Here is a 14,873-nt window from a genome sequence, read left to right on the forward strand (position 1 = left end):
GCCCATGCTGGAGCAGGTCTTGTGACCCTGGGGGGGGGGGGGCTCACTGCAGAGCAGCCTGTTCCAGAAGGATGGCACACTGTGGAAGAGATCCATGCTGGAGCTGTTTGCCAAGAACTGTAGCCCCTGAGATGGATTCATATTGGAGAAGTTTGGAGAACTGTCTCCTGTGGGAGGGGCCCCACACTTCAGTGGGGAAAAAGTAAGATGAGTCCTTCCCCTGAGGAGGGAGAAGTAACCCTAACCCAGAGGAGAACGAAAGAAGCAGCAGAGGCAACATGTGATTAACTGACTGCACCTTCGTTCCCTGTCCACTTGTGCTACCAGGGAGAGAGGAGGTAGAAAAAAATTGGGAGTGAAGTTAGGCCCAGAAAGAAGGGAGAGCTGCGAGGAACGTATTTTTAAGATTTAGCTGTATTTCTCATTGTCTTACTCTGACTTGCTTGGTAATAAATTAATATTCCCCAAGTCAAGCCTGGTTTGCCACTGATGGTGAATGGTGCGTGATGCCTCTCTGACCCTCTCTTGACCCAGGAACATTTGGTTGTATTTTCTCTCCCTTGTCCAGCTGAGAGAAGAGATAGAGCAGCTTTGGTGGGTACCTGGCATCCAGCCAAGTTCAGTCCACCCCAGCTTCATGTGCAAGTAGCCAATGTCTACCTCTTTAGAGCCTTTTCCTCTCTAGAGCCTTTTCACTGATCAGTCATAACATGAAGTGTTTGGATTCTTTACATTTTGACATTCAATATGATGGCTTTTGTGTAAGTTCTTAAATTATTTTTCAGTAATTCCAACATCTTTTATATTGTAGGTCATGCAGGAGTGTCTGCCAGCATGATGAAGAAAAGAACATCCCACAAGTAAGTCGTTAATGTATTTACTAAAGAATAGCTCTCAGTAACTGGAAGTACTGTTCTAGAAATATATGTGATTGTTCCACTCTGTTTTTGAAAACTGTGGAATAATATTCAGTCTGTGTATGTGTGTAGGGTCAGACTTTTAATCCTTTCAGGAGGATAGTAGGGTAAAGAAAGCCCCACAGATAAAGTTTTAAATATTGTTTTGACTGTTAATATTATATTTTTTAATACAATTTCGAAATTCTTCTGGAATCTGTAGAGAAGGATTTTCAAGCCTAGCTTAGCCATGTCTACTGTAGGATGTCTGTTCTCTGGCACAGAGTTCGTGCAGTCACAAGATCAAAAAAAAAACTGCAAAGCATCCTTACTAAGAACCCGGTTGGGAAGGAATCTCAGATATATCTAATCATAGATAGCACTATAACTGTAGTGTTGGAAAAGATTTTTCGTTTTTTAAAAATAAAAAATGTACTGAAATACTTCTGTAAGGAAGTTGGTATTAGTATGTGAAGGAAGGATACCTGCTTTTGCTACACTTTCATGGCATGTATTTTTCCATCTTCGACATTTTAAATAGTAGCAGCTGAACACTGGTGAGTAGCTGTGTGAAAGTAGAGGTAACCTTCTGGATATAATTGGTCTTAGTGTCATGCAGCAAGATACCATATCTGGCTGTATCTGGTGAGAGAAATCTAAGCCGGGTAAGTTGGAAACTTGAAATGTTACCAGCTGTTTGTAAGTGTAAAGTCATATAGTGTGTATCAATCACAAGCAATTTGTTTGGCAGGTGTATTTTCCACAATTAATCTAGTTTATCACTATTAACAGTGTTAACTGTTTCCCAGAGACAACACTTGATGTTAAACTACTCTGGTGCCTTCCACCAGGTCATCATTATCCATTCTTGTCTATCTTCATAGAAGGCAAAGAGAAACTTTTTTTTGTCTAGGGCAGGTAGAGTTGGTTAAACTTTAATTTCTCTTGTTCTCTTTCAACCGCTCAGAGAAAGGAGTGTATGATGGGAAGACTATCAGAGGTGGGTTGCCTTTTGTACTTGAGGGTGGCTAGATTTGTCTTTATTGTTGTGTTAATATACACTTATTTAAATAACTAAACAGGCTGTAAATTTATTAGTATAACAGCTTTTGTGGGACATAAGTTTTGATCTTAAGAGACATAATTTTGAGGTATTTAACTTAAGCATCCAGCTTAGTTTTATGTTAACTTAGCCTAGTTCAATTTTTTATTACTTAGTTAAGGTTTTTTTGTACCAAGCCAAGGTGACTTCTTGTGTGCTGCCTGAGAATGAGGTGTAGTAGTGGAACATTGTTTATAGTTTACCATAAATGAGTAGGATATGAATATGATGTAATACTGTATGCTGACACTACTCTGAGCCAACATGATCGACTGTGAGTTAGTAATGTACTTTGTCACAGATTTAGCTATTTATATAGTTATGTCCTCATTTAAGGAAAAAGAAAAGGAAGCCTACTAGTACTCAAAGGCCATTGAGATTTTAAAGGTTTGTTTCAGAAGGTTTATGGCAGAGGAAGGAGCAAGGCATGACTCATGTAAGTGAGGCTGTGATAGAATGAGCAGTGTGGATGAGCCTTCTGAACTCCTTAAATAGTAGTTAACTATTTGTCAGACAATACCCTTTTCTTTAAAGGAAAGAGGGACCCACAACCGTTGAGCCTTTTGGAGATGATTCCAGTGGTTTTAGGACAGTTCTTCCAAGCGCTCTGTCACTGAGTAGTGGTGATCTCTGCCAATATGAAGCTGACCTCACTGGCATCAGATCAATCAATAAACTCACAAATGTCATTCTTTCCATGCTTAGTGTATAAGGATAGTGCAAGATCTAGCACAGGTATGAAACAATCCTTTCTTCATAGGCTCTTCTTGTAGTCAGCAATTCAGAGACTCGGAGGTGTAGGTTATAATTGCAATTTATTCCAAGTGAACTTAAACATTTTGAAATTTTGATACTACTTTAATGTAACGTGCTCTTGGCTTCTGCAGCATCTAGAGCTGAAATTCACAACTTAATAATTTTTTTTGCTTTTGAGGGAGTATACAGAATATACTTCAAAACTGCTGTGTTAATTAACATGCCTCATAGTCTGAATATTCCGAAAAGTAGTTAATAACAATTCTCAGATCACCATTATGTTATTAGTCATAGACATTAATAAGATCACAGTTGTATTAAGTTTTGTATCCTGTTTTCTGTAACTTGTTTTGTACCATGAGAGATTTGAAGGCATACTGACCACTGCTACTGTACTGCTTCTATAATGTTTTATCATTTTCATTCCAGTTTTTCACAGTTGTGCATGTTTTGCATATCTGAGAGATGTCATTTTCTTTCATCCTTCTGTTTTTGTTTTTTTTCTTTTGGTGTTTTTCTGAGATGACATGATAAGGATAAAAAACAATCAACGAAACTTAAATGAGTAACTTTGTAGGTTACTGGGCATTGCCATTCCTATTCTTATAAATGCTAGTTTGTGTTTTAAGCACAACTCTCTGGTAATAGCTGATTTTTCTGCTAGCAGTCCTCTGAAGTTCTGAAATATGTTGGTTTCCCAGACAGCAGTAGCCAAATTAAAGTTTGTGTAAGGACCATATAAACACAGCTTTAACATCTGAGCAGATTTCCTTCTGGCTGTGTTGTCTTTAGAACATTTCCAAAATATCTGGTTCTGATAATGAAACTTTTTCACATTAGGTTTTTATTTAACAGCATACAGCCTGCAAGATAAAGAAGAGGATCAGGAACTTTTGGGAATCGAAGGGCCGTTTACAATGATGATATGTCTGATGTGTCAAGAACTACGTCCAGGACTTGCTATTTTCTGTTTATCCTGGCTTCATTTCTTACATGTCTAATTGTTTTCAAATATTCAAGAGCAAATGTCTGTGGAAATTTTAAATACTGTTTTAATGAAAGAGAAGGAAAAATTGTGTTGGACGTTCTGGATAGAACATCATAGAAGGTTATCTGAGTAACTTGATTTATTACAAAAATGACACGCTGTTGAGGAAAGGAGATTTGGTTACTTGGTTGTCTTACATGGAAGTACATTCATAACTTACTTACTAATAGTTAAAAACTTTTGTTTGCTTTCTTACCATGTTCAGATACAAGAAGTAGGTTTTCCTTGATAATTTACTAGTTTGAGTATCTAATTTGTTATAGTATGAACCGCTTCAAATGAGAAGTGAGCAGCTGTTCAGTTATGCAACCTTCAAACAAAAATTTGAACTACAAGTACATGTAGCTGGTACTTGATTTGTAATTAAATTCCTAATAATCTTTGTTCCATGAGGCATTTTAAACCTGTTTGAACTCAGTTATGTTATCTTCTTCCATCTTTTTTTAGAATGAGTGTAAAGCTTTCTACCTTATTGTTCCAAATTAAATATTAAAGTGGATTATGCTTTGTAGGCAGAAAGTAAAGTTGACTGTGAGGTTGAATATCAATAGCATTATAATTTTTTTCAAAGATGAAATGATGAGCAACATAAACTGCTTCAATTAGACAAAGCAATGTCAGTTTAAACTTTTTTTATTTCTAGTAGTTTTTATTCCCTTCAGAATGAAGCAGTGTTCCATTAGCACTAATTAAATGAATTGAATACAAAACAAGCTCAATTTTGTACTGAGAACCTGATCTCTGAACTTATTCTGTAATAGTAAGCTATTACTGACACTTACTACAATTAAAAACACATATATATACTTGAGTAGAGCTAGAATCTGAAAATACATTCTAGTTTTTGCATAAAATTAGATCCAGCTTTGTGGGAGAGTTTTTCTTTATAGGAACTCAAACCTGTTCCAGTTATCTGTGTTAATCAAAGTTAGGAATGCAAAACTGCAGCCTGATCTTTGGAAACCTCAAATGATAACAAAAGTCAAATTTGAAAATACCCTTGCTAAGACCTTCATGGTGAATTAACGTCTGGAGGTGGGATAAGTACTGAAGTTAATTGTGTATCTTGTTTTTATCTAGTTATGATTACAGTTGTGATACAGCATTAAACATTCCAATATCATATTGTGAGTGTATTATTCTGAAATATTGTTTCCAGGATTTCAGTGGTATGATTGTTATCTGTATTTTTTGGATCATATAGGGACTTCTATGAGAGCATTAATCATATCTGGAGACCTTTTTCTTTGATCACTATCTCTAATCTAAGGAACAATATTGCCTTCTGCAACTGATCATCTTTTAGATGTTACTTTTAAGCTAGTTGTGTGTACATATTACTGCCATTGAAATGATGTGTACTACAATCAGTAGCTCAAAAATTTGTTTTACAACTAGTTGATATCCAGGAGAATTTTGTATATTGTCATAATGCCCCTTAGTTTTTTCCATTTGTGTTCAACATTGTGTTTTTGATAGCTGGATAAAACAAAACTTGTATAACACTTTCAGTGATTTGGAACTGTCAAATAGCTTACATTACAGTTCATCAGAATAGCAACTGTTACTTACCAGAGGGAATTTTCATGCCAATTCCATGAAAATATCAGAAGGACAAAAAAGTTACTTGATCTGTTTTCCACATAAAGGAGTATCCCCTCTCTGGCCATTTACATTACATGCAGTTTTTAATTTTCCATATTAAATATGGAAGTGTTGTTGCTGTCATGTGTCTTTAAAACTACATGGAAGCAAAATTACCTGTAAATGAAGGAGCCAAAATTTTCTTCAGGTGAAAATAGGTCTGTTTTAGGGAAAACAAGCATTTTGAAAGAATTTCAGTCAGCCACATAATGCTTGCACTGACTTCTTCCTTCTGGAAAGGAGTTGTTTACTGTTCTGCAGAGAGTAAAAAGGTAGTAAAGTTGTAGTAGTAACTACAGGTTACTACTACAGTTACCAGGTAACCTTGTGTTTTGAGATTTGATCAGGTGAGTTTCACTTTTGACATTCAGTGACATTCATATCCAAGGGATAGGATTTGTTATTTTGGCTTAAGCAAACTACATATAGAATTTACTGCTAGGAAACTGAACTTATACAGCATGTCAAAAATGTGTCACTACTTCTAAGTATGTTTTTCTTTTTTCCAATAAAGTTTGATAAGCTTTATGACCTAATTTGAATAAGGTGTGCTAAGCTATAAATATATTGTCATGTAAAAGCATACAGCTATTTTCTGAGGCAGATTATGTATGTACCTGTTTAATATTAATGTTTGTATCTGTGTACAGAAAGCATAGAAACAATGTGGGACCAAGCAAACCTATCTCTCAGCCACGAAGAAACATTGTAGGCTGCAGGATACAGCACGGATGGAAAGAAGGAAGTGGACCTGTAACACAATGGAAGGGCACAGTTCTTGATCAAGTTCCTGTAAATCCCTCGCTCTATCTCATAAAGTATGATGGATTTGATTGTGTGTATGGACTAGAACTTCACAAAGATGAAAGAGTTTCAGCACTTGAAGTTCTTCCAGACAGAGTTGGTAAGTGTTTGGGTTTTTTCTCCTAAATAAATACACATACTGGCTGACATGTATCACCAAATGTTTTCTACTAATCCCTGCAGACTTCCCCCAGGATAACCCATGACCACTTAAATGTTACTGCTCAATTTCATTTTTGTCTCATAGCAGGTAATCTAAGTGCTTTGATTTTTTTTCTATTCCAACAAATTTTGATGATGCTAGTGAGTACAGTTGCTGTCTTCTGTCTTTAAAGTAGTATGCAGTACGTTCTGTAGTTTTCAGATTAACATTGATATTTCTGTTAAAATTCCAACTCTAAGCCATCTAGACTGTGTTGTCTATTTTGTGTGTCTAACAGTAATAAGGTTACATTTTTTCTTGTACAACCACCATGTACTTACAATAATGGCTGGAAGACATTTTCTAAGTGAATTAACCTGATGAGTAATAATGCTTTTTGTTTTTCAGAATTAGCATTTGGATTGTTAAACTGCAGGTTTTTCAATCCACCAACTTTGATATCTACTCAAGTAAACCCTAGTTTGTAAATAGAAAAGGCCTCTTGCCTCTTCTAGCTGCAAAGGAATTGGTTACAATCTGTAGGATGGCATTACGAGGAACCATCCCCAAAGTTGAATTAATACCATCATAGAACTGCCTTGAGATAGGCTTTTTGTTTCTGCCTCTCCCTGCCCAGTGTCTAGTTAAAGTACAGAGTCTTTGCTGCTTGATTATCTCCTGTTAGCTTACATTGTGATTGTTTAATCACAGGGAGTACAATAATTCATAATTTTTTTAACAACATTCTGAAGTTCTTAGTTCTGCAGCACTAAACTCTCTGGAATGGACACTGTTTGTTTTGTGTGTGAATTTACTAACTGCCAATAAGATTTGTGCATTAATCAACATAAAGATTATTTTTACAAAGACACATTTTGAATAAATTTCTGAAATGCTGTCGTTTCAGCTTCGTCTCGAATTAGTGATGCCCACCTGGCAGACACAATGATTGGTAAAGCCGTGGAACATATGTTTGAGACAGAGGATGGCTCAAAAGATGAATGGAGGGGGATGGTTTTGGCTCGAGCTCCTATTATGAACACGTGGTTTTATATTACCTACGAGAAAGATCCCGTCTTGTACATGTACCAGCTCTTAGATGATTATAAAGAAGGTGACCTTCGCATTATGCCTGATTCAAGTAAGTAGGCCAATTACTCTTTTCTTTTGACAGCTTTTTGTGTTAAACATTTAGCTGTGGTTTATTTATGGTCAAGACAGCTGACAAACCATCATATTTGATGTTCCATTTAATTTTTTTTCAAAGTATCACAGCTAACAAATATGGTAGTACAAGAAAGAACATCTGTATTAACTGCTGAAATATTAACTTTTCGTAGCAGTGACATATGCAGGGTAATACCTTTTCATAATTAATCTTAATTCTGCTGAAAATATGGGTGTGCTACCGTGAAAGACTTCACATTTTGGTTTTTTAGTGCTTATATGCTTTCTTTTTTAGTGGAAATTTACAAGCCAGAAGTCTTCCAGTAGTTGCTTGTGAGAAAGAAGTACTTATTTTTTGAAATTTGATTTTCTCTCACATTTTGTAACACTAATAAGAAAAGATTTCCTCTTAGTATCTTTCCTGTCATTTTGGAAGTAGTCTTCTTCAGGACTTCCATAAGTTCAGGAGGCTTTTCACAGAATCAGTATTATTCTAGAGATTTAGATAGTCAGTTCAAAGACAGAAATTATAAAGAATACTTTGGGTTTACTTCTCCTGTGTTACAAAGCCCTTTCTGATAGAAGCCATCTGGGATTTAAAGAAAATTATTGTAACTAACACATATGCAAAGCACTATGTAGCCAACCACTACAGTTATCCAATTAGTAATTTGTTGAGTTTGAGATCATCTTCTTTCAGGTGCACTACTGGTAATAATTTACTGGCAGAATAAAAAAGTGGCACTTATTTGCATAATCTCAGTGTTAATGATCTGTGTTTAGATGACCCTCTCCTCTGGCCTGAGCAAAAAGCAACATCTCTGATGCTTTAAAGAAAGCACCACAAATGTTAATGGAGAAAAGTGACCTTCCTCTTCTTAAAGAAATAAAGCAAGCTCTTTCAGATTTGAATTTAAAATAACTTGTTCTTTGTATTAACCATCAAAACGGACTAGGAATGTATTTTTAAGTCTGCTTTGCTTTCTTCCACCTTGAGAGTAGGGAAAGCTTATATACTTTCTTTCCATTTAAATCTTAATTGGTTTTAGTGCGCTTTACCCTCTGTGCTTGCCAAAAGATTATTGCTTACTGATTTTCTAAACACTTCTAAGTATTTGCTTCCTTTCCTGAATGTGAATGCTTTCCAGATATTTTGAATCATGTCCTTGACTCAGCAATTGGATGTTAGTATTTTGGAGTAGTATTATTCAAAATCAGATTTTAGAATATCTGAAAATACTTCTATAAATTTGGTGGAACTTGCCATAATGTTATAAATAAAATTTCTAGGGTACTGTCCCTTATCAAATATAGGTTCTGCACATGTGAGGAGACCAAATAATAGGTAATTTGCTTAACCTTTTTTCTTTTTCTGAGGGGAAAATATATTGCTGGATCTGATACTAAAACTTGGCCTACACTTCTAAGTGAAAATGTAGGAGTTGAACTTGCATCTTTGCCAAGAAATATAAAACTCATACTAAGAGAATAATAACTATGCGTGACAATGCATTTATAGAGGAACTGAAAAACAAAAACCTTCTGTTTGCAAGACTTTCAAAGTGCAAATGCAAGCCAGTCTATTCATTCCCTGTTGGTTTTTTTTTTCTCCTTTGAGAGTTTTTTCACAGCTCTCAAAACTCAAAATAAAGTTGGTAGAGTCTGTAAGGGATTCTTAATACAAACTTGTAGCTAAGTTATTAATTTAAAAGCTTATGATTTCCAGAATAAAAGCCACATCAGATATTGCAATTGCTTTAGAAAATTTTCCTGTAGAATACAAACTACAAGTTTATCTGAATTAGGAATCCAAGAAGAGGAGTTGAGAAAGAAGATGTGGTTAGCTTTCAGTTCTCCATACAGTACTTTTTACCCTTTATCATTTTCTGTAATTGGCTTGTATCCAGTCACTTGGCATGTTACAAATCACACCTTTCATAATCCAGATTTAGCATAGGGATTGTCTGGTTAGGTTTTGCCAGAGAGGAAAATAATACAGTCAGACTTTACCAAAATTACTCAAACATGGAGTCAAAAATCCCTTTTAATAAGGAGTTGACACCTAGTACCATTTCGGAAGAGATGCTTCTGTTGTAGTTAAATGCACGTATTGAACCTTTGAATAATGTGTGTGGGAAGAGGGAAATTAAATTAGGGTACCTTTCTGCTAAGTAGGTCCAATGCCTTTTTCTGCTCATAGCTTAAATTCAGCTATCTACAGCCATTTTCTACAACTTGTGGATACACCCTCCTGTCAAAGTTTTACTTCCCTTACCAAAGTGCTTTTTTTGTTTTAATAAAACTGAAGATATCATTGCTTAAAAACTTTTTCTGCCACTACTTTCTACAAGCATGGCAACTGTTAAATGCTTGTCTGAATGAAATTAAGTAATCTGTTTACAAATTCTAATTGTTTTGTATGAGTTTTAAAGATGACTGTGCAGTTGTCTTTCATAGTGCAGAATTTTATTAAAATGTCTACTAAAGCCTGCTGGGTTTATGTTACAGATGATTCACCTCCTGCAGAACGGGAACCAGGTGAAGTTGTGGACAGCCTGGTAGGCAAACAAGTGGAATATGCCAAAGAAGATGGCTCGAAAAGGACTGGAATGGTCATTCATCAAGTTGAAGCCAAACCATCTGTCTATTTCATCAAGTTTGATGATGATTTCCATATTTATGTCTACGATTTGGTGAAGACATCCTAGACATCATCATGAACTTTTGCCAAATTTGTGGAACTATTAAATGTAAAATTTATAGACACAAAGACTTGACTGCTTTCCAGTTTAACGAAAGCTTAAATGTCCCTGCGAACCCACAATCTCTGCCAGCAAAACTGTTTTGTTCTGAGTAATACAAACATGACACATTTTGTGTAAGAGAACTCCTTTTCTTGAAGGAAGTCAGTATGTTTGGGCAGGAGGGAGTTAAAAGCAAAGAACAGCTGCAAATTCAAGCTGTGTAAAGTTGATCTAGTGTTGTAATCATTAATCTAAATTTTTTCATAGATTTTGACTTTTTCTTCAATCTTGCACTCACTTGTTCAACTGCCACATGCAAGTGTAGTTTGATATTTTGATACGCCTTCTTTTGTAACATTAAATTTAATTTCTTGGATACTGGCAGTCCTTGTCTTCAGGGTTGGGACAGAGGTGACTTTTTTGAAAGGTTTAAACCGTTTGTGCAGTATCAAGGAGTGCCTAACCCAAGTAACATCAATCTGCTGTGTTTCTACACTTTATTTCAAATTTAGCTTTTTAAGAACTTGCAGTGCGTGGAAATGCTTGTGCATTTTTTACTAGTCACAGGGCAGTAGGATATCAAGTGTTTGGATTACGCACCTTTCAGTGAAAAGGCATTAAACTATAAAATTACATTTAATCTGTATAACCACTTAATTAGAATATGCAGGTTAATGGCCCATATTTACAAGTTGTAGGAACCAGTAAAATACATGCAACAAGGCTGCCTTCAATCCTAAATGTCGTACTTCTTTCTTTGTTTGTTATACACACTTCTTAGCAAAACCCAAGTGCTTGGTGCCACAACTCTAACAGTATGTATGCTACTTCAGAAGACTTTAGACTACGCATTGGCATCAGTAGTCTCTCATTTAAAATCAAAACCTAGCAACCTGAATGTCTGTGTGTGGACTTAGAAGCTTAACAATAGTTAATATTTTACATGGTAAATACAATCTCACACCAGGGGAGTGGGAGGGGTTGTCCTTTTACAGTGAAGATGTAACTTTAGAGAAAGAGAAGCATTTGTTGCCTTCTGCTCAGTCTGTTGCATTCCTTTGTTTGGTTTGCTTTTAATAATTTTGGTTCAAGAAGGCATCTTCCCGGTTTATTCTTTTTCTGGCTTTTCCACTTAAGGAGTGTCTGGAAAAATCTACAGTTTAAACCTGTTGTTGCCTTTTGTGGTGTACATTGTACTTGCTTTGAGGTATGCTGTTAACATTAATTTCATTCTATGAACACTAGAGTTCTGCATGCCAGTGGTGTACTATCTCATGGAAGCTATAAGGCAGTCTCAGTGGTTCAGTCATCTGCATTAGATTGTGGATGTAAATAGCAGCCCACAACTGCAAAACCTTTTCATGGTTATAATCTTGCAAGATAGTTGTAAATGAAAATTAGGGTTTCCTTAAGTGTGGCAGCTTTTAAAAACAATGGAATTGGAACAACAATGCAGCACAGCAACAAGGTTGTCATGTTACAGTAAGGCAGAGCTCTGCAAGTTTCAAGAACTGCTTCACAGAAGTACAGAACGTGAAGACAGTTAACACTGTTGATGGAAGGAACAAATACCCTGATATCCAGCTGTGTGCCATTAGTGGAAGAATGCAGGAGCTGTTAATCAGAGGACAGAGGTGCAGATGACCTCTGTTGTGGGTATTCCTGATATTGAAGACTCAGTGGTTTAAGCCCCTTTCTGTCCATTTTTTTTGCCTGATTTCATATTTTAGCCTTAAGTCTTGTGCCTCATTACACTGTTGAATGGTAATAAATACTCTCCATATAAATATGATACCTTAATTCTTTGTCCATTGCTACTATATTGCATTATGTCCAGTATTTCATCATGGGCAACCAAAGGCAGGCTATTGTCTTTCAGTGAATAGCTTCTGATGCAGTCCTTATGCAGTAAGTAGCTGAGTCGTAAATTGTTTCTTGTGTTTGAACAAAGTGAGCAGATTTGCAACACAGTGTTTTCATCCTGCAGATCTGTTGTGTTTTCTATTGACTCTTAAGAGTCCTGCATGTAAATCTCAAAGCTGAGCCTGGCTCCGTGAGCCCAAGTCGACATTTGTGGCACAGGAATGAGTGAGTGTATTAGTTACACACAAGATACATGGATTACCTAGCACACTGAGCTTGGGGCTATATATCTGAGGAATAAGAGGTTTGTTTGGAATATCTGAGGTTTAGGTCTACTGGAACACTTCTAGCATTAGGCTTGCATTTGTGGGTTTTCTGCAAGCCTATTGAATACACTATGTATTCTGACAATTAGAGTATAATCTACAAACTGTAAATTTCACTGTCATTTTTGGATGTCCCCGTTTGTCTGTTGTGTGGATATTTTCACTTGGGGTTTCTTTGGGGATATTTTGTTTTGTTTTGTTTTTTTGGGTTTGGTTGGTTTTTTTTTTGATAGCTTAAACCACAGTTTTCAGGCTTGAGACTAATTCCACTCCCTGCCCATCTGCTTTGGGCTTTGTTTTAGGCTCATGTTTCAGATCTGCATGCAGTGCTTGCGTTACCCTGGTAACTAAATGTTGGTTCCTTGTTATAGGGGTTCAACATTACTTTCCAAAATCACATAGGGCTTGTGATGGCACAAGCCATGGATCTTTGTATAAAAAGTTATTCACCTTTCACATTTACCTGCTGTAGTATTGTTGTATATTGTGTGTGTGTGTGTGTGTGATGTCAGGCTGCCATGTAAAACTTAAAAGGGAAAAAAAAACCAACTTAAATGCAGACCATCCTTTTTTGCATGCTTAGAGGGTTAGAACATTCAATGTAACAAACTAAAGTTGCATGTTAAAATGTTTAGGTTTTTGTTTTGTTCTGTTTTTATTTTGTGTTCAGTTTTTTGTGAATTTGCTTATTGTGCTGTTTTAATGGTTGTTAGTAGGATTAAATGCACCGGTGAGACGAGCATAGTGCCAACGGAAGGTAATTTTCCAGTTGTATGTGTCATACAGCATTTGAAGGGACCATGTATTCTGTTGAAGAAAAAAATAAAATTTCAGTTGAATAGCAGAACACTACATTCTTCTTCTTTCTTTTGAGTGCCAAACCCTAAACTATGTTGGAGTAGAGATGGGGAAAACCCTTTTTGTTGGAATAGGTAGAAGCATTCTTTAAATGGATTGTTTAAACATAGGGGCTTTGTCTTCAGAGAGAATTGTCTAGTTGCATCAGGGAAAAGAATTATGGTAAAAACAGTTTCTGGTTCCTTGAAAATGCTGTGCTTTTTGTATTTTACATCATTAGTGCAATTTGGATGGTTCTTGGTATGTGTATAGTTCAGAGGTCTTCGTGTTCACATTTTTAAATTAGGTAATTAATTCATCTTTAGAGCTTGGTTTCTTTATTTTTATTTTATTTTGAACAATGTAGACAGTTCCCTGTTCTCTGCATTTAGAAGTATAAACACTTTAAATTGTTACTTAATTCTGTAAGTAATTTTTATAATTATGATGTAACTCTATCCTTAAAACATTTAAAATAAACCCTTTATGTGCAACTTATGCCTGTAAACTTTGTTCTCATGAGCAAAACAGAGATGTGATTTCAGATTTTGAAGAAGCAGTTTCTTCATTTTTCTGATTGAAGAGTTTTATTATTTTAATGTTGAGCCATGTATGTTGGTATAATACTTGCCCTATGAAATATGTTTGCTTGCAAGATGGAACTTGCCTAAGGAAAAGCATACTGTTAAATTGTATTTAACTAAACACAGAACCCCCCCCCCCCCCACCAGGGACTGTGCAGATCTGTGAAGCAGTCTCTATTTCCAGAGCACACAAAATGTCTCGGCAGTGGGGAACTGCAGAAGCATTTCACAGTCTTTCAGTGTTTTGGTGGTACATTAATTTACTTTGAATTAAAGCAGTTTAAAAGTTAATAAAGTATATTGTAATGGTGATAAACAACAAAGTTGATGCAAATTGGAGGTGATGAGGAAAGAAGATAACATTACCATGTTATGGATTTTCTAAAGTCTTCTAAGTTGTTTTGAAGACTTGATGTGGTTTAATTACTAAGGCAGGCTTCCCATATTGAACAGATATTCTTTATTACTTTTCTGATAATAAAGGGTGCATGGCATTTAAAGGATCTGGTATAGTGGTGAACTTTGTAGTGTTAGGTTAACAGTTGGACTCAATGATCTGAAGGATCTCTTCCAACCTAAATGATTCTGTGATTCTAAAACGTGTTTTTGGCACCAAGCTCATTTAGTCATATACTGAAGAACGTGGAGAATATGGAGAATGCCAGCATGCATACCCAAGCCTTTTCCCTTATTTCATCATCCAGTTTATTGTATCCTGTTGCTTCTGACACTGCTCCCAGTGAAGATTTATATTGTGTACATCTGTGATTAAGGAGAGTCTAAGACTTTGCTCCAAAAAGTCTTTGCACCTGCATAAAGTAGGTGTTTGTCTCTGTGATCAGTCTGTTAAATTGTAGTTAACAACAGATACTTACACTTTGTGACTAATGCCTGAACCTGTTCTGTATTACCACTAATAAACCACCCTCAGTTTGGTGGCATCTTCCTCTGCATAGAGAA

At 35.9% G+C, this 14,873-nt stretch overlaps 1 protein-coding gene across 3 annotated transcripts in view; it reads left to right on the forward strand.

Annotated features, from left to right (window-relative positions):
* The window catches only part of SPIN1 (spindlin 1), a 63,201-nt gene extending 49,374 nt beyond the window's left edge, over window positions 1–13,827 (forward strand). For all 3 annotated transcript variants that reach the window (XM_036402738.2, XM_036402736.1, XM_036402737.1), the window contains exons 3-6: window positions 812–860; window positions 6,097–6,350; window positions 7,300–7,533; window positions 10,068–13,827. In XM_036402738.2, coding sequence (XP_036258631.1) covers window positions 812–860; window positions 6,097–6,350; window positions 7,300–7,533; window positions 10,068–10,267 — 737 coding nt within the window. In that variant the 3' untranslated portion in view covers window positions 10,268–13,827. The remainder of the gene's footprint in view (window positions 1–811; window positions 861–6,096; window positions 6,351–7,299; window positions 7,534–10,067) is intronic.
* Window positions 13,828–14,873: the final 1,046 nt, after the last annotated feature.

Source organism: Molothrus ater, chromosome Z (assembly GCF_012460135.2).
Source record: "Molothrus ater isolate BHLD 08-10-18 breed brown headed cowbird chromosome Z, BPBGC_Mater_1.1, whole genome shotgun sequence".
NCBI lineage: Eukaryota > Metazoa > Chordata > Aves > Passeriformes > Icteridae > Molothrus > Molothrus ater.